The 22889-nt window shown below is 43.3% G+C and overlaps 1 protein-coding gene across 10 annotated transcripts in view; it reads right to left on the bottom strand.

The window, feature by feature from the left end:
* GON4L (gon-4 like) overlaps window positions 1–22889 on the bottom strand; it is a 108862-nt gene that overhangs the window by 68614 nt on the left and 17359 nt on the right. For 6 of the 10 annotated variants that reach the window (XM_054458410.2, XM_054458404.2, XM_063655840.1 and 3 more), the window contains exons 3-6: window positions 9760–9951; window positions 5084–5274; window positions 4272–4346; window positions 3371–3421 (exon numbers count right to left, since the gene is read on the bottom strand). In XM_054458410.2, the coding sequence (XP_054314385.1) occupies window positions 3371–3421; window positions 4272–4346; window positions 5084–5274; window positions 9760–9951 (509 nt within the window). Of the gene's footprint in view, window positions 1–3370; window positions 3422–4271; window positions 4347–5083; window positions 5275–9759; window positions 9952–10499; window positions 10603–15695; window positions 15815–17137; window positions 17261–22889 lie in introns of all 10 variants that reach the window. The other 4 variants (XM_054458452.2, XM_063655908.1, XM_063655972.1 and 1 more) reach the window with 4 other exon arrangements.

Below are 22889 nucleotides of genomic sequence, written 5' to 3'. Positions count from 1 at the left end.
TCAAAGCACAGGGATTATAGGTGTGAGCCACCACATCTAGCCTAAAGAACTTTTTTAAAGTTCTTATATACTGCTGATAAAATGCCATTGAGGATGTATAATTTCTTGACCATTTAATTGTAACCCAACCAAAATCACCTTATGAACAAAAGCCAACTGGCCATTAGGTTCTGTCTCTAAAAGGAGTCTTAGCTTCTCAAATCAAATCAGCCCTGCTATGTTCTGACCATTTATCTAGTGCTGTGTAGGTGGGACCAATATAGGGTAGAGGGAATGAGTGATTCAGGCCCATTTCCCTTTCCTACCTACTGCCAAATCTATTAGAAAGGCAAGCCAGCATTCAGAAGTGTGTTGGAGTCAACTAGTAAGAATTAAGAAGGCCAAGTATAGTGGCTCATGCCTGTAATCCCCGCATGTAGGGAGATCAAGGCAGAAGGATCACTTGAGCCCAGGAGTTTGAGTTCAGCCTGGGCAACACAGCAAGACCCTATTTCTACAAAAGAATGTTTCAAAAAAACCAGTTAGCTGGGCATGGTGGCACATGCCTGTAGGCCTAGCTGTCTGCGAGGCTGAGGCAGGAGGATCCCTTGAGCACGGGAGTTCAAGGCTGCAGTGAGCTATGATTAGGCCACTGTACTCTAGCCTGAGCAACAGAGCAAGTCACTAAAAAAAAAAAAAAGAAAGAAAGAATTAAGAAGCAAGAGACCTACATTTTAACACTTGCTCTCCTACATAAACTATACAGTCTTGGATGGCCCAACTTCTCCACATCTATATTCATGGCCAGTAAACATAATCCAGAGCCTAATTTGGATCTCCTTGGATTTTTTTCCCCCAAATCAAATAAAGAATTAATGTTAATTATATATATATATATATATATATATATTTTTTTTTTTTTAAAGACAGAGTCTTGCTCTATCACCCAGGCTGGAGTACAGTGGCATGATCTCCACTCACTGCAACCTCTCCCTCCTGAGTTCAAGTGATCCTCTCGTCTCTGTAGCTGGGATTACAGGAGCCTACCACATGCCCGGCTAATTGTTGTATTTTTAGTAGAGACGGGGTTTCGCCATGTTGGCCAGGCTGGTCTCAAACTCCTGACCTCAGGTGATCCAGCTGCCTCAGCCTCCCAAAGTGCTGGGATTACAGGCGTGAGCCACCATGCCCAGCCATGTTAATTATATTCTATATGTCAAGTAGACTTCATAGAACTTCCTCACTGATGGCTGCTTTCATCATAGCTACCACCTATTCATTTGTGAACACATCCTAGAGAAAGATGAAATTTCAATTTATGCAACAAGAGTTAGTCAACCAGACCAAAAAAAGTGATGTGACTGCCCAAAAAAAAGGTCAATTTGACCTTAGGCTACATTAGGAGAAATATGTAATCTGGAACACTGTGGAGATTCTAACTACTAGTCAAACCACACCTGGTTCAATAGAGTCTTCTTCTGGCATACTTTTAAAAGGATATGGGACGGGCACAGTGGCTCACACCTGTAATCCTAGCACACTGGGAGGCCAAGGCAGGTGATCACATGGGTCAATTCGAAACCAGCCTGGCCAACATGGTGAAACCCCATCTCTACTAAAACTACAAAAATTAGATGGGTGTGGTGGTGCATGCCTATAATCCCAGCTACTCAGCAGGCTGAGGCATGAGAATCGCTTGAACCTGGGAGCCAGAGGTTGCAGTGAGCTGAGATCGCACCACTGCACTCCAGCCTAGGTGACAGAGTGAGACTCCATCTCAAAACAAAAAGGCCAGGCATAGTGGCTCATGCCTATAATCCCAGTACTTTGGGAGGCCAAGGCGGGCAGATAACTTGAGGTCAGGAGTTATCTCCTGACTGGCCAAACATGGTGCAACCCCATCTCTAATAAAAATTAAAAAAAATACAAAAAAATTAGCCGGGCATGGTGGCACGCACCTGTAATCCCAGCTACTCAGGAGGCTGAGGCAGGAGAATCACTTGAACTTGGGAGGCAGAGGTTGCAGTGAGCCAGAATTGTGCCACTGCACTCCAGCCTGGACGATGAAGCAAGATTCCCTCTCAAAAAAAACAGCGGGGGAGAAATTGGGGGATGTATAGCCAAGAAAAGAATGTTATGAAATGACATACTAGTTTTCCTCAACTGTAGGAAAAGTAATGTGGAAGAATACACCAATTTCTTTTCTTGCTTTTTTTTCTAGACAAGGTCTCATTATGTTGCCCAGGCTGGTCTTGAACTCCTGGCTTCAAGCAATCTTCCTACCTCCACCTCCCAAAGTGCTGGGATTATAGGCATGAGCCACCACGCCCAGCCTAGACCTGTTTCTTCTATCAGTCTCCAAGGAATAAAACCAGGACAGATAAAACCTATGATACATATTTTCGGTCTGTAAGGCAAATCTTCCTTACTATCAGAAATAAAATGAACTCCCTCATGACTATTACCTGCCTTGTAAGCATAAACTAGTCAAGTGCTTATTAAGAAGGATATAGCATAGCTCCAAGCACCAAAGAGCTTGCTGCACCAGAATACTTCAGATGTCTTCAAGTGGTTCTCAACACTTTAGTATTCAAAAAAATTAACTGTTGTGTTTTTGCCAATGCATATTCCAAGGCCCTGCACATGGATCCTGATTCTCAGGTCTGGGGTGGGCCCAAAAGTATGGAGATTTTGTTTGTTTGTTTGTTTTTGTTTTTTTGAGACAGTCTCACTCCGTTGCCCAGGCTGTAGTGCAGTGGTGCAATCTCCACTCATTGCAACCTCCGCCTCCCAGGTTCAAGTGATTCTTGTGCCTCAGCCTCCCAAGCAGCTGGGATTATAGGCACACACCACCACGCCCAGTTAATTTTTCTATTTTTAGTAGAGACAGAGTTTCACTATGTTGGCCAGGCTGGTCTCGAACTCCTGACTTCAAGTGATCCACCTGCCTCAGCCTACCAAAGTGCTGAGATTACAGGCATGAGCCACTACACCCAGCCAAAAGTATGCATTTTTAATAAGCATGCCTGAGGGATCCCACACCAAAGTGATTTTTATGCAACTGGCCCCTGGAACACACTATGAAAAATACCAAACACTTTGCAACATGTGTTGTAAAATAAATAGAAAAACTGGTCTCACCCATTGATTTCAACCATTCCAAATGGTTATCTATCTAGGAATTCCAAAAAGCAACGCTTCATATCTACTAAAATAAACTATGATCATTATAGCTTATGATCATGTACAAACAATTCTACTGTCTTTTATAAACATTTCTTTAAAGAGGCAAATTCAGACCACAATCTTTCCTATATTTTTCCCTATGGGTGAATTAGATCCTATTTACCAAGCTAAAAAAAACCAACAAACAAAAAAACAGAATACTTACCACTCCTTTTTCCACTACTTCCTTCAGTTTAGAGCGTGTCATTTTAGGCTCCTAAGGAGAAAAAAAACAGAAAGGAAATACTCAATAAAAATCACAGCTCAGTGAGGTGGCTCGTGCCTATAATCCTAGCATTTTAGGGGCCAAGGTGGGAGGATGGCTTAAGGCCAGGGCCAAGGTGGGAGGATGGCTTAAGGCCAGGAGTTTGAGACCAGCCTGAGCAACATAGTGAGACACCCCCCTACAAAAAAAATTGTTTTAAATTAGCTGGGCATAGTCGCATGCTCCTGTAGTCCCAGCTACTCAAGAGGCTGAACTGGGAGGATCGCCGAGCCCAGCTTAGGAGTTTGAGTCCAGCCTTGGTGACAGAACAAGACCCTGTCTCTAAAAAAATAATAATAATAAAATAACGAGGCCGGGCGCGGTGGCTCACGCCTGTAATCCCAGCACTTTGGGAGGCCGAGGTGGGCGGATCACAAGGTCAGGAGATCGAGACTGTCCTGGCTAACGTGGTGAAACCCCGTCTCTACTAAAAATACAAAAAATTAGCCGGGCGTGGTTGCAGGCGCCTGTAGTCCCAGCTACTCAGGAGGCTGAGGCAGGACAATGGCCTGAACCCGGGAGGCGGAGCTTGCAGCGAGCCGAGATCACGCCACTGCACTCCAGCCTGGGCGACAGAGTGAGACTCCGTCTCAAAAAAAAAAAAAATAATAAAATAATAATAATAATTAAAAAATAACAAATAAAATAAGTAAAAATTACCACGTAATTCTTATGTTTTGAGATGCTAACTTTAACCCCAGCTGCCAAACTGTTTACAAACTCCTAAGTGACCTCCTACCCTTAGCCAGTTTACAGATAACTCTGTTCCAAGACATTAAAAGAGTGATAATCAACTACTCACAAACATTGGCATATCTTCCGTCTCACTGATGGCTGCTTTCATCATAGCTACCACGTGTTCATTTGTGATTACTTCCTGGAGAAAGATGAAATTTCACTTTATGCAACAAGGGTTTGTCACCTAGACAATACTCACCTCTCCATGTAACTGTTAGACCTATGTACAGGACAAATGAGAACCATATACTCGAATAGCATCAGACTGGGGTAAAGCAAGGCAACTGAAAGCAAAGAAGGCAGAAGTAAATTTTGGCCAGAACCACACAGTTTCAAACAATGTAGCAGCAAATGAACCAATCTCATTAGCTGCTACTAGGAACAGGAATGGCTCACATAAATGGAGATCGTGAGGTAAGTAACTATATGCTTAAGAGAAAGTAACAAAGAGCAAAGGCTCTGCAAATAGCTGTGTTGCTACATATCAAGAAAAGTATTTACATATGTACAAAGTGCAATAAACTATTAACCAGGCATCTTTTTAGACATATCGACCCACAAAGAGTAAACCCACTATGAACATTATCAACATTGAATCTGCTAAACAATACAGTAAATATGAAAATCAGTGGAAGGAAACAGGAACAGTTTAACTTTCCAATTAAATTCTTCTTTAACATGTGTTCACATTTCAAACTTGTACTGAGTGCATGGAGAAAGCTATCTTAACCATGTAAAAACATAAAATGTTCTGTCACAGGTAACCCACAAAATTGGTAATTCACATATCAAGAGTCAAGAATTTGCTGAACATTTTTATATGCTTTCCATGAAAAAGTTCCCTTCCATTTACATAGCTGCCCCAGTCTTACTCACATGAAGGATGTTTCGGACATTGACCGCTGTTAGATTGTGCTGCTTGGCACCATCCTCTAAGGTACGGTCAAGCATGTCGTCCAGTTTCACGTCATATGTCAAGGTCCCTTCTTGACCCCTTCCATCTCGTTTCCTCTTGGTACCCTTTTTCTTTTTTCTCCTTTTCTCACTTTCTTCATTGTCTTGTTCTTCTGCAAATAAACCAAGAGCATCACCAGAATTCCAAAATAGCTGCTCCAGGAACTTAGCCCAGAAAGCCAACAGTAAAGTGGATAAATCTCAAAAGCATTATGCCAAGTGAAAGAAACCAGATGTAAGAGGACACATATGACGGTATACCCAGTATAGAACATTGTTAGCCCAGAAAGCCAACAGTAAAGTGGATAAATCTCAAAAGCATTATGCCAAGTGAAAGAAACCAGATGTAAAAGGACACATATTATATGACGGTACAACCAGTACAGAACATTTGCATAGAAGATGCAAAACTATGGAAATAGAAATCAGTGGTCGCCAATGTTTGAGAAAGGGGGATAGCAAAGGGGAATTAGGCAACTTTTGGGGTGACAGAAATGTTCCACATTGGTTGTGGTAGCAGTTAACACAACTGTATATATTTTTCTTTCTTTTGTTTTTTTGAGACAGAGTTTTCGCTCTTTGTTGCCCAGGCTGGAGTGCAATGGTGCAATCTCGGCTCACCGCAACCTCCGCCTCCTGGGTTCAAGTGATTCTCCTGCCTCAGCCTCCTGAGTAGCTGGGATTACAGGCATGTGCCACCACGCCTGGCTAATTTTGTATTTTTAGTAGAGATAGGGTTTCTCCATGTTGGTTAGGCTGGTATTGAACTCCCGACCTCAGGTGATCCGCCTGCCTCAGCCTCCCAAAGTGCTGGGATTACAGGCACGTGCCACCACGCCCGGCTAATTTTGTATTTTTAGTAGAGACGGGGTTTCTCCATGTTGCTCATGCTGGTCTCAAACTCCCGACCTCAGGTGATCCACTCACATCAGCCTCCCAAAGCGCTGGGATTACAGGCGTGAGCCACCATGCCTGGCCCAACTGTACATATTTTTCAAAACTCATCAGATACATTTTATTTTATATCTCATTAAACCTAATGAAACTTACTACATTAACAAAATGAAAGAGAAAAAAACCTGATCTTAATAGAGATAGGAAAAAGCATTTGATGAAATTCAATATATGAAAAAACTCAGAAAACTTAGGAAAATTATTTCCTTAACCTAAAAAATATTTCTATGAAAAGCCTATAACTATCCTCATATATAATGAAGGAATACTGAACATTTTCCTATTTTGTTCAGAAATAAGACACAGATGTCGACTATCACTACTACTTATAATCTACATAGTAATGAAGTTCTAGAATATGCAATAAGAAAAATTAGGTGTCCATTTTAAAACCATTTGCCAAAGTGAGGCTGGATGCAGTGGCTCACACCTATAATCCCAGCCCCTTGGGAGCCCAAGGCAGGTGGGTCACCTGAGGTCAGGAGTTCAAGACCAGCCTGGCCAACATGGTGAAACCTCGTCTCTACTGAAAATACAAAATTAGCCGGGCATGGTGGTTTGTCCCTGTAATCCCAATTACTCAGGAGGCTGAGACAGGAGAATCACTTGAACCCAGGAGACGGAGGGTGCAGTGAGCCGAGATCACACCACTGCACTCAAGCCTGGGCGACGGAGCAAGATTCACACACACACACAAAAACCATTTGCTAAATCAAATAAAGAAGTCTTTAGTCATGTGTCTGTGTTATGTTTCACAATAAAAAATTCAGTATTTCAAAAGAATTTTAAGGATGCCTAACCTTATAAGCTAGCATTTCCACCCAACCAAAAAGAAGTACACATGTTCAGCAAAAAATCTATAGAATGTTCACAGCAGCACCACTCACAGTAGCCCACAACTGAAAAGTATCCAAATGCTCATCAAGAATTGAATGGGGCCAGGTGCAGTGGTTTGCACCTGTGACCCAGCACTTTGGGAGGCCAAGGCGGGCAGATCATTTGAGGTCAGGAGTTTAAGACCAGCCTGACCAACATGGTGAAACGCTGTCTCTACTAAAAAAAAAAAAAAAATTAGCCGGCCGTGGTGGCACAAGCCTGTAGTCCCAGCTACTTGGGAAGCTGAGGCAGGAGAATCGCTTGAACCCAGGAGGGAGCGGTTGCAGTGAGCCGAGATTGCACCATTGCACTCCAGCCTGGGCGACAAGAGCAAAACTTCACATCAAAAAAAAAAAAAAAAAAAGGCTAGGCACGGTGGCTCATGCCTGTAATCCCAGCACTTCGGGAGGCTGAGGCAGGTGGATCATGAGGTCAGGACTTCGAGATCAGCCAGACCAACATGATGAAACCCCATCTCTACGAAAAATACAAAAATTAGCGGGGGAGTGGTGGAGCACACCTGTAATCCCAGCTACTCAGGAGACTGAGGCAGGAGAATCACCTGAACCCAGGAGGTGGAGGTTGCAGTGAGCCGAGATCACACCATTGCACTCCAGCCTGGGCGACAGAGTGAGACTCTGGCTCAAAAAAAAAGGTTTGTCTCAAACAAACAAACAAACAAACAAACAAAAAAAAGAAGAATTGAATGGGTAACAATGGGCAGAAGGAAGCAAAAAGAAAAAACAAAACAAAGAGTTGAATGGATAAAGAAAACGTAAAGCAGACCAGGTGAGGAGGCTCATGCTTGTAATCCCAGCACTTTGAAAGATCAAGGAGGGACTGCTCGAGCCCAGAAATACAAAACCAGCCTGGGCAACATAGTGAAAACCATCTCTAAAAAAATAATAATAATAAAATAAAAATGAAAATTAGCCAGGCATTGTGGCGTGCACCTAGAGTCCCAGTTGCTGGGGAGGCTGAAGTGGGAAGATCACTTGAACCTAGGAGTTCAAGTTGCAGTGAGCTATGACCGTGGCACTGAACTTCCAGCCTGGGTGACAGAGCAGTACCTATCTCTAAAAAAAAAATTAAAGAAAAGAAAACATACATAAAATATTCAAACAACAGAATGATATACAGCAATAAAAATGAACAATCTACAAGTACATCCAAGAATATGGATGAATTTCATAAAACAATGTTGAGGCCGGGCACGGTGGCTCATGCCTGTAATCCTAGCACGTTGGGAGGCCGAGGCGGGCAGATCACCTGAGGTCAGGAGTTAGAGACCAGCCTGGCCAACATGATGAAAGCCCGTCTCTACTAAAAATAAAAAAACTAGCCCTGCATGGTGGCCATGCCAGTAATCTCAGCTACCCAGGAGGCTGAGGCAGGAGAATTGCTGGAACCCGGGAGGCAGACACTGCAGTGAGCCGAGATAGCGCTACTGCACTCCAGTCTGGGTGACAGAGCAAGACTCTGTCTCAAAAAAAAAAAAAAAAAAAAAATTGAGAGAATAAACGCAGTCACAATGCCAGGCACGGTGGTTCACGCCTGTCATCCCAACACTTTGGGAGACTGAGGCAAGAGGATCAATTGAGCACAGCAGTTTGAGACCAGCCTGGGCAATACAGTGGGGCTCCGTCTCTACAAAAAAATTTTAAAAATTAGCTGGCTGGGCCGGGTGCGGTGGCTCACACCTGTAATCCCAGCACTTTGGAAAGCCAAGGCAGGCAGATCACCTGAGGTCAGGAGTTCAAGACCAGCCTGGCCAACATGGTGAAACCCCGTCTCTACAAAAAATACAAAAATTAGCTGGGCATGATGATGGGTGCCTGTAATCCCAGCTACTAGGGATGCCGAGGCGGGAGAATCGCTTGAACCTGGGAGGCGGAGGTTGCAGTGACCTGAGATCAAGCCATTGCATTCCAGCAGCCTGGGCAACAAAGCGAGACTCTGTCTCAAAAAAAAAGAAAAAAAAAATTAGCTGGCTGTGACGGCACGCGCTTATACTCCCAGCTACTTAGGGCTGAGACAAAAAGATCACTTTAACCCAGGAGGTCAAGGCCACAGTGAGCCGTGATGGCACCACTACACTCCAGTCTGAGTGACAGAGTGAGACCCTGTCTTCAAAAAAAAAAAGGCAGTTATAAAATGTACACACGATTCCATTCAAATAAAAGACAAAAAGACAAAACAACTGGCTAGGAGCAGTGGCTCACACCCGTAATCCCAGCACTTTGTGAAGCCAAGGTGGGTGGATCACCTGAAGTCAGGAGTTCCAGACCAGCCTGGCCAACATAGCAAAACCCTGTCTCTACTAAACATACAAAAATTAAGCCAGGTGTGGTGGCGGGCACCTGTAATCCCAGCTACTCCGGAGGCTGAGGCAGAAGAATCGCTTGAACCCAGGAGGCAGCAGTTGCCATGAGCCGAGATCACGCCCCTGTACTCCAGCCTGGGTGACAAGAACAAAACTCCGTCTCAAAAAAAAAAAAAAAAAAAAAAAAAATACAACTGAACCAATATATGATGCTAGACATCAGGATAGTGGTTAACCTATGGGTAGAGGGTAATTGAAAGGGAAGACAAGATGGACTTCTGGGTATTGATAACATTCTCTATCTTGATCTGGGTCCTGCTTACAACGGTGTATTAAATTTGTGAAAATATAGTGAATTCAGGATATCTCAGGACATGTGCAGCTTTCTACATATTATACTTCAATAAAGAGGTTTCATTTAATTAAAAAGAAAAAGAAAGCCTACCCATTGGAATGAAGAGTCCACCATCTTCTATCTCTTCCTCAGGTTGGTGAAACAGAGTCCTGAGTGGCTTTTCTTGAGGAGGGGCACAAACATCTGGCTGGGTTGATTTCCTGGGCTGGCTTACTGGTTTTGCAGATTGGCTGCCTGATGGCAGTGAAGGTATCTCCCCTTCAGAATTCATTTGAGGTTTCCCTGGAAGAATCACAAATATTGCTCCACACTTTGACCATTCTCAATCATACTCTGTTGTAGAATTCAGCATCTTATTATAGTCTTTTTAGGTAGACAACTTCATGAATTAAGCATATACTATACAGGAATTTTCCTCTCTTAAATCAAAGCTCAGATCCAATTTACTCATCTGTAAACTCAGGGAGTTAAACTAGGTAATTGCTAAGGTCTTTTTATTTCTAATATGTTTTCAGTTTTGCATTTTTTCCTATGAAAAATCAGACTCGTAATTGTAGAGGAAATTCCTGATGACATTTTATATAGATTACCATTAACACCATATTTCATCAACTATAATCATAAAAGTGCCCTGACTTTGTAAATCAGTTTGGCAGAGCAGAAGAGTAATTGTCACCATAAAATTATAAATATATGGTTCTACAGTTCATTAGGCAACTTTCTCACCTTAACACTTCATAAACACTCCCTTTGTCGGGGGAGTAGGTGAGGACAGCATTAAAAAGACAGAGAAAAAAGGGGTGATGGTGCATGCTTGTAGTCCTAGTTACCTGGGGGAGCTGAGCTGGGAAGATGGCTTGAGGCCAGGATTTTGAGGTTACAGGGAGATACGATTGCACCACTGCACTCCAGACTGGACAATGCAGCAAGACCCTGTTGCGCAAAAAAAAAAAAAGCCAGGTGCTTATAGTCATGAGGTGGCTCATGACTATAATCCCAGCACTTTGGGAGGCTGAGGCAGTAGGATCACTGGAACCCAGGAGTTTGAGACCAGTCTGAGCAACATATCGAGGCTTTGTCTCTACTAAAAATAAAAATAAAAAATTAGGCTAGGCCAGGTGGCTCACACTTGTAATCCCATTACTTTGGGAGGCCAGGGCAAGAAGATCGCTTGAGCCAGGATCCAGAAGTTCGGGACCAGCCTGGGCAACATTTGGAGATACCTTGTCTCTACAAAAATGTAGAGCTCTAAAATTAGCTGGGTGTGGTGATACACACCTGTGGTCCCAGCTACTTAGGAGGGTGTGGTGGGAGAATCATTTGGGCCCTGGAGTTCAAGGCTGCTGTGAGCTGTGATCATGCCATTGCACTCCAGCCTGGGTGTCAGAGCAAGACACTGTCACACACTGTCACACACACACACACACACACGCAAAGAAATATTCATGTAGTATTAAAAGTAGGCTGGGCGCAGTGGCTCACATCTGTAATCTCAGCACTTTGGAAGGCTGAGGCAGGCAGATCACTTAAGGTCAGGAGTTGGGAGACCAGCCTGGCCAACATGATAAAACCTCGGCTGTAAAAAAAATACAAAAATAAGCCAGGCATGGTGGCAGGCACCTGTAATCCCAGTTACTTGGGAGGCTGAGGCAGGAGAATCACTTGAACCTGGGAGGCAGACGTTGCAGTGAGCCAAGATAGTAGTGCCACTCCACTCCAGCCTGGGCAACAGAGCGAAACTCCATCTCAAACAAAACAAACAAACAAAAAAAGAATGCTGGGCGCAGTGGCTCACTCCTGTAATCTCAGCACTTTGGGAGGCTGAGATGGGTGGATCACTTGAGGTCAGGAGTTCGAGACCAGCTTGCCCAACATGGCAAAACCCCGTCTCTACTAAAAATACAAAAAATTAGCCAGGCATGGCGGCGGGCACCTGTAATCTCAGCTACTTGGGATGCTGAGGTAGGAGAATTGCTTGAACCCAGGAGGCAGAGGTTGCAGTGTGCAGAGATCGCACCACTGAACTCCAGCCTGGGCAACAGAGAGAGACTCTGTCTCAAAAAAAAAAGTAAACATCAGAAATCAGGCTATCAAGGAAAGAGCTTGCATATATACAGAAAATCCCTGGACTATACACAAAAAATTGTTTAACAGTTACCTGGGAAGAGGACTTGGGGAGCAAGAGTACAGAGTGAAAGGATGCCTAAATTTTCACTGTGTACTTTTTATATTTCTGAATTTTTTTCCCTAGTTTATTACTTAGTTGAACATTTTCTTTCAAAACACATAGCCAGTCTTTATACTTGGGTCTCACTCTGTCGCCTAGCCTGGAGTGCACTGGCATTGTTATAGTTTACTTCCATCACACCATCCAGCTCAATCTTCTGCTTTAATGGTGTTTATTCTAATAGAATTTTACTTGTTCTTCTGAATTTGACTTACATACCCTAATTTCCACTTATGCTTCTTTCTTTGCCTCCTAAAAGTGAGTAGCATGATTTTAGCTTATAATTAGTTGATTTGTACTGTTCTCAGCTAATTTTGATGTTATGATCAGCCAGGCATGGTGGTTCACACCTGTAGTCCTAGCACTTTGGGAGGCCAAGGTGGGCGGATTGCCTGAGCTCAGGAGTTCGAGACCATGCTGGGTAACATGGTAAAACCTCGTCTCTACTAAAATACAAAAAATTAGCCAGGCATGGTGGCAGGTGCCTGTAATCCCAGCTATTCAACAGACATGAGAATCACCTGAACCGGTGAGGCAGAGGTTGCAGTGAGCCAAGGTTGCACCACTGCATTCCAGCCTGGGCGACAGAGCGAGGCACTGTCTCCAAAAAATAAACAAATAAATATAAATTAGAAAATAATAATTTTGATGTTATCAACATACAGTTCTTAGGCTGGCAGTAAATAACTTACAGATATGCTCTGAATAAGGTTTTGCTTTCTCTATTTCTCTTATTCTGCTCAGCTTCTCTTTCTGAGGTCTTTTAGCATCCAGCATATCTATAAAGGAAGGTGGGGTCCTAAAGGGCTCTGGGAAGGGGAATTAAATTGAAAAGCATTGTAGAATCAGAGAGAAAAAAAGGAACATTTCCTCCAGATAGAGTATGAAAAATGATTTTGTGGTGCAGCTGATAATGTGTTTGCAGGCACAGTTTTTTTGTTTTTTTTTCCAGACAGAGTCTCGCTCTGTGGGCCAGGCTGGAGTACGGTGGCAAGATCTTGGCTCACTGCAACCTCCGTCTCCCAGGCTCAAGCAATTCTCCTGCCTCAGCCTCCCAAGTAGCTGGGATTACAGGCGTGTGTCACCACGCCCAGCTGATTTTTTATTTTTAGTAGAGATGGTTTTACCATGTTGGCCAGGCTGGTCTTGAACTCCTGACCTCAGGTAATCTGTCCCTCTAGGCCTCCCAAAGTGCTGGGATTACAGGCATGAGCCACCGCACTCAGCCCTGCAGGGACAGTTTTAAAAAGTAGTTCCATTTTTTTTTTTTTTTCTTGAGACGGAGTTCCACTCTTGTTGCCTAAGCTGGAGTGCAATGGCACGATCTCAGCTCACCACAACCTCCACCTCCCGAGTTCAAGAAATTCTCCTGGCTTAGCCTCCTGAGTGGCTGGGATTATAGGCATGCACCACCACGCCCAGCTAATTTTGTATTTTTAGTAGAGATGGGGTTTCTCCATGTTGGTCAGGCTGGTCTCGAACTCCTGACCTCACGTGACCCGCCCACCTCCGCCTCCCAAAGTGCTGGGATTACAGGCACAAGCCACTGCACCTGGCCAAGTAGTTCCAATTTTTTGTTGTTGCTGAGACAGGGTCTTGCTCTGTCCCCTAGGCTGGAGTGCAGTGGTGCGATCTCAGCTCACTGCGGCCTCAACCTCCTGGGCTCAAGTGATCCTTCCACCTCAGCATCCCAAGTAGCTAAGACTACAGGTTCCTGCCACCATGCCCAGCTAATTTTATTTTATTTTTGTAGAGATGGGGTCTCACTATGTTGCCAAGTCTGGTCTTGAACTCCTGGCCTTAAGCAATCCTCCCACCTCAGCCTCCCAATGTACAGGGATAGCTGTGAGCCACCATGTCTGATCCCAAATATTTTTTAAGTAGTAAAAATGTCAGTGGAAGAGGCTCTGCCTACCAAAGTGAACTTCTGTGTTTTGAAGGGCAATACTTGCTTAGATTTAAAAGTTCTGGTATGCTTGTTTAAAAAGTGATTTGTGGGCTGGGCATGGTGGCTCATGGCTGTAATCCCAGCACCATGGGAGGCTGAGGTGGACAGGTCACTTGAGCTCAGGAGTTTGATACCAGCCTGGCTAATGTGGTGAAACGCTGTCTCCACAAAAAATACAAAAATTAGCCAGGCATGGTGGTGCACACCTGTAGTTCCAGCTACTTGGGAGGCTAAGGTGGGAGAATCACTTAAGCCTAGGAGGTCGAGGCAGCAGTGAGCTGTAACTGCACTGCTGTATTCCAGCCTAGGTAACACAGTGGGACCCTGTCTAAAAAAAAAAAAGTCATTTGTGGCTTCATGCCTGTAATTCCAGCGTTTTGGGAGGCCAAGGCAGAAGGATTACTTGAAGCCAAGAGTTAGAGGTTGTAGTGAGCCATTATTGTGCTGCTGCACTCTAGCCTGGGCTACAGAGTAAGACTCTGTCTCTCTAAAAATAAGTAAATAAATAAATAAAAAGTTATTTCTAGTTGAGCCCAGTGGCTCATACCTGTAAGCCCAGCACTTTAGGAGGCTGAGGCAGCAGGATCATTTAAGGCCAGGAATTATAGGTTGCAGTGAATTATGAGACCTCACCTGATAAAAAAACAAACAAACAAACAAAAAACATTTCCATGCTGGGCAACTTATAGAGACCTTGTGTCTGCAAAAAGTCAAAAAAAAAAAAAAAAAAAAGCTGGGTGTGGTGGTGCAGGTCTGTAGTCCCAGCTTTTTTTAGCTGGATAATGTGGCTCCTGCCTATAGTCCCAGTTACTTGGTAGGATCAGTTCAGCCCAGGAGTCAGAAGCTGCAGTGAGCTATGATCGTACCACTGGACTATAGCCTGGATGACAGAGTGAGACCTCATCTCTTTAAAAAAAAAAAAAAAAAAAAAAGGTTTAAACACTAACACTTGCAGTCAAGAAACATGATTTAGGCTGGGCAATGCAAACCCAGGAGGCGGAGCTTGCAGTGAGCCGAAATCACACCACTGCACTCCAGCCTGTAATCCCAACACTATGGAAGGCCGAGGTGGGTGGATCACTTGAGATCAGGAGTTCAAGACCAGCCTGGCCAACATGGCAAAACCCTATCTCTACTAAAAATACAAAAATTAGCCAGGCGCAGTGGCACATGCCTGTAATCCCAGCTACTCGGGAGGCTGAGGCAAGAGAATCACCTGAGCCCGGGAGGTGGAGGTTGCAGTGAGCTAAGATCACGCCACTACACTCCAACCTGGGCAACAAAGCGAGACTCCGTCTCAAAAAAAAAAAAAAAAAAAGAAAAAGAAAGAAAGAAAAAAAAAGAAAAAAGAAACATGATTTAACAATGTATTGCCCGGCAAGGTGCACCCGGCGCAGTGGCTCACACCGTAATTCCAGCACTTTGGGAGGCCGAGGCAGGTGGATCACAAGGTCAGGAGTTCGAGATCAGCCTGACCAACATGGGGAAACCCCACCTCTACTGAAAATACAAAAATTAGCCAGGCGTGGTGGCAGGCGCCTGTAATCCCAGCTACTCGGGAGGCTGAGGCAGGAGAATTGCTTGAACCCAGGAAGTGGAGGTTGCGGTGAGCCGAGATCATGCCACTGCACTCCAGCCTGGGTGACAGAGCGAGACTCTGTCTCAAAAACAAACAAACAAACAATAACAACAACAAAAAGGTATCAATTGTAACGAAATGTCAATACTTCAAAATAATCCAACTATCTTTCTATGTAGTATTTTCATTTTTTCTACAGTGTATATGATGCTGCTGCTTTCATAATCAGAAAACTAAAATGTTACTTAAAGTAAAACAACAAAAACACGTACTAAATAGCAGGGCTACGGATGATTTTTATTTTCTCCTTTAAAGTTTTCAATATTTTCCAAAGTAGATATATGTGAATTGTCAACCTTTCTTTCTTCCTCTCTGTTTTGTGTTACATTATCTGATTGGCAAAAAAAAAAAAAAAAAAAAAGTTACTTGAAGAAAAATTCTGGAGAGACACTCATAGTGTACTTTCATTGCTATTACTTGTATATACAACTAATTAAAGTGCAAAGTAGTATAATCAATTTTCAATTCTCCAGATTAATGAAGGAGAGTGATATCACAAATAACACTAAACAATAAATGTTTATTTAAATCCGGATATCTGTAAACTGATTTTTAAAATCTCTTAATTACACTTATCAATAACTGAATGACTATGAACCCATAGTTATTTATCCATTCCTTCTCTAGCATTTTAATCTTATAATTTCCTCTAGTTCCTTCTGCAACTTATCTTGAAAAAATATGCAATAATCTTGCTGCCTTCTCTAGCTATTTCTCACCCATTCTCCCACTGCAAAAAAAGGAAGGAAAGCTGGGCATGGTGGCTCACGCCTATAATCCCAGCACTTTGGGAGGCCGAGGCGGGCAGATCACAAGGTCAGGAGATCGAGACCATCCTGGCTACAGGGAAACCCCATCTCTACTAAAAATACAAAAAATTAGCCGGGCATGGTGGCAGGCGCCTGTAGTCCCAGCTACTCGGGAGGCTGAGGCAGAAGAATGGCATGAACCCGGGAGGTGGAGCTTGCAGTGAGCCGAGATCACGCCACTGCACTCCAGCCTGGCCAACAAAGCAAGACTCCGTCTAAAAAAAAAAAAAGAGAAGGAAGGGGAGGGGAGGGGAAGGAAGGGGATAAGAGGGAAGAGGAGAGTGGGGAGTAGAGGGGAGGAGAGGAGGAGGGGAGGAAGGGAGGAGGGGAGGAGGGGGATGGGGGAGAGAGGGGAAAGAAAGAAAGAAATCTCTGGGGTTTCATTCCTCCTCCTTTTTCTTTTTTTTACAGACAAGGTCTTGCTCTGTCACCCAGGCTGCAATGCAGTGGTACGATCAGAGCTCACTGCAACCTTGAACTCCTGGGCTCAAGCTATCCTCCTAGCTACTCCTGAGTAGCTAGGACTACAGGTATGCACTACCACACTTGGCTAATTTTTAAAAGTTTTCTGTAGAGATGGAACCTAGCTATGTTGCCCAGGCTGTTCTTGAACTCCTGGCCACAAGACCCTCACACCTTGGCCTTCCAAAGTGTTGGGATTACAGGTGTGAGCCACTGTTCCCAGCCCCATTCCTTCCTCTTTAACTGCTTCATATAATGTCCTTTCCCCAACAAACTCCTGAGTCTACTCTCTAAGATCATCAATCTTCAAATGTAACCTTTTTCTCAGGTATTATCCTTATCCCTCCTTTGCTACTAAATTTTAAATTTACATTTTAAAGTACCTTGTTCTTAAAGCTCTCCTTCCTCTTTTCACTTTTACTATTACTTCTCCAGTTGTTCCTTCTCTGTTATCTTCTTCCTCAAGGCAAGGTTGTCTTCAATCCACTGCTCTTCCCCTGCCATGTCTGTTTCCATGGAGAAGAACCATGACTAACACTGAACATTTCTAGTCCTCGCCTCTTGTTAAACTTCAATCTCAGATTTCTATTTTTGCTTGCTGGCCCTATTGTCACCTCACATTCCATTTGAGGTAGGAGATCAGCAGGACTTGTTTTCCAAGCACTGTTCAAAAGACCCCGCTGAACAAAACAGGAGCTGATCAAAGAAACTGGCCAAAACCAGCTAAAAGCAAGATGGTGATGAAAGCCACCTCCTGTTGCCCTCCTTGTATCTGCATGCTAAAAGAACCTCCCACCAGCACCATGACAGTTTACAAATGCCATGGCAACCCCCAGATGTTACCTTATATGGTTTAAAAGGGGAGGGACTCTCAGTTCCGGGAAATCCTCACCCCTTTTCCAGAAAATCCATTAAAAATCTGCCCCTTATTTTAGCATATAATCAAAGTATAGCCATATATATATGGCTATATAGGTCTCAAGCTTTTGAGGGTCACTGTTGGCCACCCCCTAGGTGCTCTGGGATTTTCGTCATTTGGTATGGGGACCCTCACGGGCTGATGCCCGGATACTCTGGGTATTTTGGCATTTGGCACCGTTTCATTTTTTTTCTGTGTTGTCTTTGTATACGTACAGCTAGCCAGCAATCCGCAGGTCTGCTGCTGCTGCTGCTTCTCTTACAGAGCAGCCATTTCCCTTCCTCTGTTGCTCTAATAAACTTACTTTCAATTCACTCTGTTGGCTCATTCATGATTCCTTCCAGTGCAAAGCCAAGAACGCTCCTGGGCTGAGCCCCAATTTGGGGTTCACTTGCGTCATTCCTTGGTGACCACGAAGGGACCAATAATAAGCCAAAAGGAACTGACGGAGACCTTTAGCCAGACCCTAAATTAAGACTGATAGGGTTGAGCACCGTGGCTCACGCCTGTAATCCTAGAACTTTGGGAGGCCAAGGCAGGTGGATTGCCTGAGCTCAGGAGTTCAATACTAGCCTGGGCAACAGAGCAAAACCCCCGGCTCTACTAAAAATACAAATAAATTAGCCAGCCATGGTGGTGCACGCCTGTAGTCCTAGGTACTTGGGAGGCTGAGGCATGAGAATTGCTTGAACCCAAAGACTGACTGGCACCATTTGGCTTCCATGAAAAGATGAGTGTCCCCTTTGTTCCCCCTCAATGTGTGTTTTTTGTTTTTTTTTTGAGACGACATCTTGCTCTGTCACCCAGGGTGGAGTGCAGTGGCACGATCTCGGCTCACTGCAACCTCGCCTCCCGGGTTCAAGCGATTCTCCTGCTTCAGCCTCCCGAGTAGCTGGGATGACAGGTGCCTGCCACCACGCCCAGCTAATTTTTGTATTTTTAGTAGAGACAGGGTTTCACATTGGCCAGGTTGGTCTTGAACTCCTGACCTCGTGATCCCCCTGCCTCGGCCTCCCAGAGTGCTGGGATTATAGGTGTGAGCCACCACGCCTGGCCGATATGGTATTCTTTAACTGATTTACTTTCTTTTTCACTCTCCTGTCTCCCTTTACCTTTTCAAATCAATCAGGAAATGGGAATAGTGTCTCTGGGATGTTAGTCAGTTCGTTGTCCCCCATCATCTGGGTGCCCCAGACAGAAGCACAGCTGGACATCCATGTCCTTTGTAATTTATTTTGTCACCTTCTCTCTCAGACCTTTTCTTTTTAGCTTCTAATGACCACTTTACTTTTCTGCTCTTAGTGCCTAAATGCACACTTATGTTTATCCAGTTGTCATGTTTGTAGTCTCTGTTTTCGCAATTTGGGCAGTTGTTTCTATTCCATGTAAGGCAGGCTTTTGTTATTTTGAGAGGTATTCCTTTGTGCTGACTCTCGGATGTCAGAGTCACACTGTTCTGTGGCCCCAACTGTGTTAGGTCTCATGCCTTTGGGCCTCACTGTTGGCCACCCCCAGGTTTTCAGGATTTGGTATGGGGACCCTCACTGGACAATGTCTAGATACTCCAGGTTTTTCAGCATTTGGTGCCGTTTCATTTTTTTCCTTACTCTGTCATTCCACCCACTTCAGCAACTTCTTCTAGTCCCTCCTAAAATCATAAATTTTCTTTTCTGCAACAGGTCTCTTCCTGTCTTTCTTTCTGCTCAAAATGAGGGTCCCAAATGAGCTGCCTTGTTCAAGCCCATTTTTCTGGAGGCCCTGAACCCCTGACCTAATAATGACTCCCTGCAATGGCAGAAAAGCAGCCGCCTGAACACTTTTTTTGGTGTCTCCACTAATGGGTGAGTTCTCCACTGTCTCAGGGACTCCAAGGACACGCCCTGAACAACAACCCCTCTCTTCCCCAATTCACATTTGCTGCTACGGGAGCCCGTTTTTCCTAGCTTCCTTTCCCTTTCCGCCTCTTCAGTCTTCTTTTATTATACTTCTACTGGTTCATGTCTCTCTAGGATTGTGGGTCCCTGGGACAGTCCCAAGGTCTTGGGTCCAAGATCTCTGATCTTGAAATTGTCATGGTAAGGTGCCCCTTCATCCGTCAATGAGTATTCTGGCTTGCTGTCTCTCTCTCTCTCTCTCTCTCTCCCCCACCAGAGAAACAAAGGGAAAGGTACCCCTCATCCCCCTACTCTCCCTCCTTTCCTTTTTCTTTCCTGCCCTTTTAAATAATCTCCTCCTCCTCTGAAGCTGAAGGGGGAAAAAAAAGGATAGAAGAGGGTTTTAAAATCAAAACTGTTATGAAAACTACCTTACCCAAATTCTAGTCTACAGTTTCCTTGGATTACCTATTAGAAAAAACAAAGTTTAGCCATGTGAACAGGTTTCAAAATTGTCAGAAATATTTAAATCCAGCTATCTTTAATAAAGTCCAAAGGCTTTTCAAGTTCACATGAATCCTTTGGTAAATAAAACTCGTTTTCAAATTATTAATAAAGACTGGGTGCTGTCACTCACACCTCCCAACATTTTGGGAGGCTAAGGTGGGAGGACTGCTCGAGCCCAGGAGTTCAGGACCAGCCTGGGCAACATAGTGAGACTCCATCTCTAAAAAAAAAAAAAAATTAGCCAGGTGTGATAGCACACACTTATAGTCCCAGCTACTCAGGAGGCTGAGGTGGAAGATCACTTGACCCCAAGAGGTAGAAGCTGCAGTGAGCTGTGATCATGCCACTGCACTCCAGCCTGGGCAACAAAAACCTTGTCTCAAAAAATTAATTAATTAAATAATTGGTGGAAATAGAAATGTCTTCAGAATTGTATAAATAAGACTAATTTAAGATTGTTGGCTCAATGAAAATAGCTGAATCTTCTCAGTTACTGGCAAAATGCCCATGTGTTTCAGATTCTTACTTAGGGGTTCACCTAATGTTCAGAGTTTAAAAATGGTTAACCAGGAAATAACTTTGAATAATGACCAATTTTGTCTAATATAGTTCCAACTAGGCACAGTGGCTCTCACCTGTAATCCCAGCACTTTGGGTGGCCAAGGCAGGTGGATCACTTGAGGTCAGGAGTTTGAGACCAGCCTGGCCAACATGGCAAAACCCCATGGCTACTAAAAATACAAAAATTAGCCCGGCGTGGTGGTGCATGCATCCCAGCTACTTGGGAGGCTGAGGCCCAAGAAGCTCTTGAATCCGGGAGGCAGAGGTTACAGTAAGCTAAGATTATGCCACTGCACTCCAACCTGAGTGACAGAGTGAGACTCTGTCTCAAAAAAAAAAAAGAAAAAAAAATTATAAATAATAATAATAAATTAGGAAAATATAATGAGATAAATGCTTGTAAGTGAACTTTTTGTATAATTTAAAATCTTAAAATCGTTTTGGATGCTTATTGGATGCCTGGGTCATTTCCAATTAAGAAAGGAATATTATATAGGGAAACATTTTACAATAAAATAAAAAATTTTTAAAACTGTGGAATGGTTTTCATCTATAAAATGCTAGTATCTGATAGTTCAGGATTTCTTGTTTCCTAGGTTTATATAAAACTTACCAAAGAAGATGTGTTTTTATTGAGAAAAACAATAATTGTGTCTAATTCAAAAGTTATCTAAAGGTTGATTCAAATTATGGACTTGAAAAGGTTATTTACATAACCAGGGAGAAAGGAACCAGTAAGTAGGGGAGAGATAGGTAAAGAAAGTTATGGATGTTCAGAGGTATTTTTGGTAAGGAAGGTTATAAATAAAAGAGAATAATTCTACATAAGAAAGAATCCTGCAGATCTCAGTGGGGAAAAAAAAAAGGATCTTATATGGTAAATTATTGTTCTAGAATAGTAGAATGACTAATTATTTAGGAAAAGTAGTATAGGCCAGGCGCAGTGGCTTATGCCTGTAATCCCAGCACTTTGGGAGGCCAAGGTGGGTGGATCACTTGAGGTTAGGAGTTCGAGACCAGCCTGGCCAAGATGGTAAAACCTTGTCTCTACTAAAAATACAAAAATTAGCTGGGTGTGGTGGCACACGACTGTAATTCCAGCTACTTTTGAGGCTGAGGCAGGAGAACTCCTTGAACCCGGGAGGCGGAGGTTGCAGTGAGCCAAGATTGCACCACTGCACACCAGTCTGGGCAACAGAATGAGACTCTGTCTCAAAAAAAAAAAAAAAAAAGGTAGTATTGGACAAGTCAGAAAGTTTATTCAACCATATCATACATGGTCTGTGCAGGTCATAAGATTTATAAAAGAGAATTTATTAAAAAAATTGTTTGTGTGATTAAATTAGCTATGATTAAAAGTGGGATCTTTCTAAAGAATGGTCTCCTATGTTAAAGTAAGGGTTTCAAGGTATTGATTTGCTCTTAATGAAATTACAAGAAAATTTGCTTTTCAATTCTATAACTTGTTTCTTTTGAAAATTTCTCAGATTCATATCTCATAAGTTCAATTGTTCTATCTCACTGCTTTCAGCTTTTTCTCCCCTTGAGAAAGCCTGAGACATTAGTCTCTCCTTCAACCTTTTCATCAGTTGCTGTAACTTTTTCTCTTCCAGTTCTGTTTTTACAGTCAGTTGCTGAAATATTTTAGCTTAGAGGTCTATAAAAGCAATGTTTTCCTCCAGTATAACTTGATTCTATACTCTTGGTTTTTCTTGATGTATCTAAATTTTCAGTGTAACCAGAAAACTTTTCATGTTCACCTGCTATATTCAAAACCTTGAACATACTTTGTCTGATTAAATTCAAGTATTATTTTCCTCTTCAAATTTAACTTCGAGATTAGTTAAGTGGGCTTCCCATAAGGAGAGACAATTACACTGCAGAGGGATTACCACTTTGGGTAAATAAGTAACTATTGCTTACAGTAACCTGTGGTTCTGTGTCAATATAATATTTTGGGCTTTTTAACATCTTTTACAAATGCCCCCAGAATCGAATCCTAGCTTGATTGTCTGGCTTGTTGCTGGGCTTTATCAAAGCTATAAAAACTAATCACTGCAAGGTTGTGATATATTTTTATAGCCTCCTGACAGGTTGTGGACTCCAGCATCACCACTGACAGCCCTTTAAAAAGTTCCTTATCGAGTGCTATTAACTAATCCATGTGCTTTTGAGTTACAGGGCTTTGACTCCTGGGTACAGACAGCTCATCTAGAGAAGGCACCAACTCTTGCCAGTATCTAACACCAAACTCAAGTTAACCAAAGCCTTGTC

The sequence above is a fragment of the Pongo pygmaeus genome, chromosome 1 (assembly GCF_028885625.2).
Source record: "Pongo pygmaeus isolate AG05252 chromosome 1, NHGRI_mPonPyg2-v2.0_pri, whole genome shotgun sequence".
Lineage (NCBI taxonomy): Eukaryota > Metazoa > Chordata > Mammalia > Primates > Hominidae > Pongo > Pongo pygmaeus.
The sequence above is the reverse complement of the archived record's forward strand: the minus strand, read 5'-3'. Positions and strand labels throughout refer to the sequence as shown.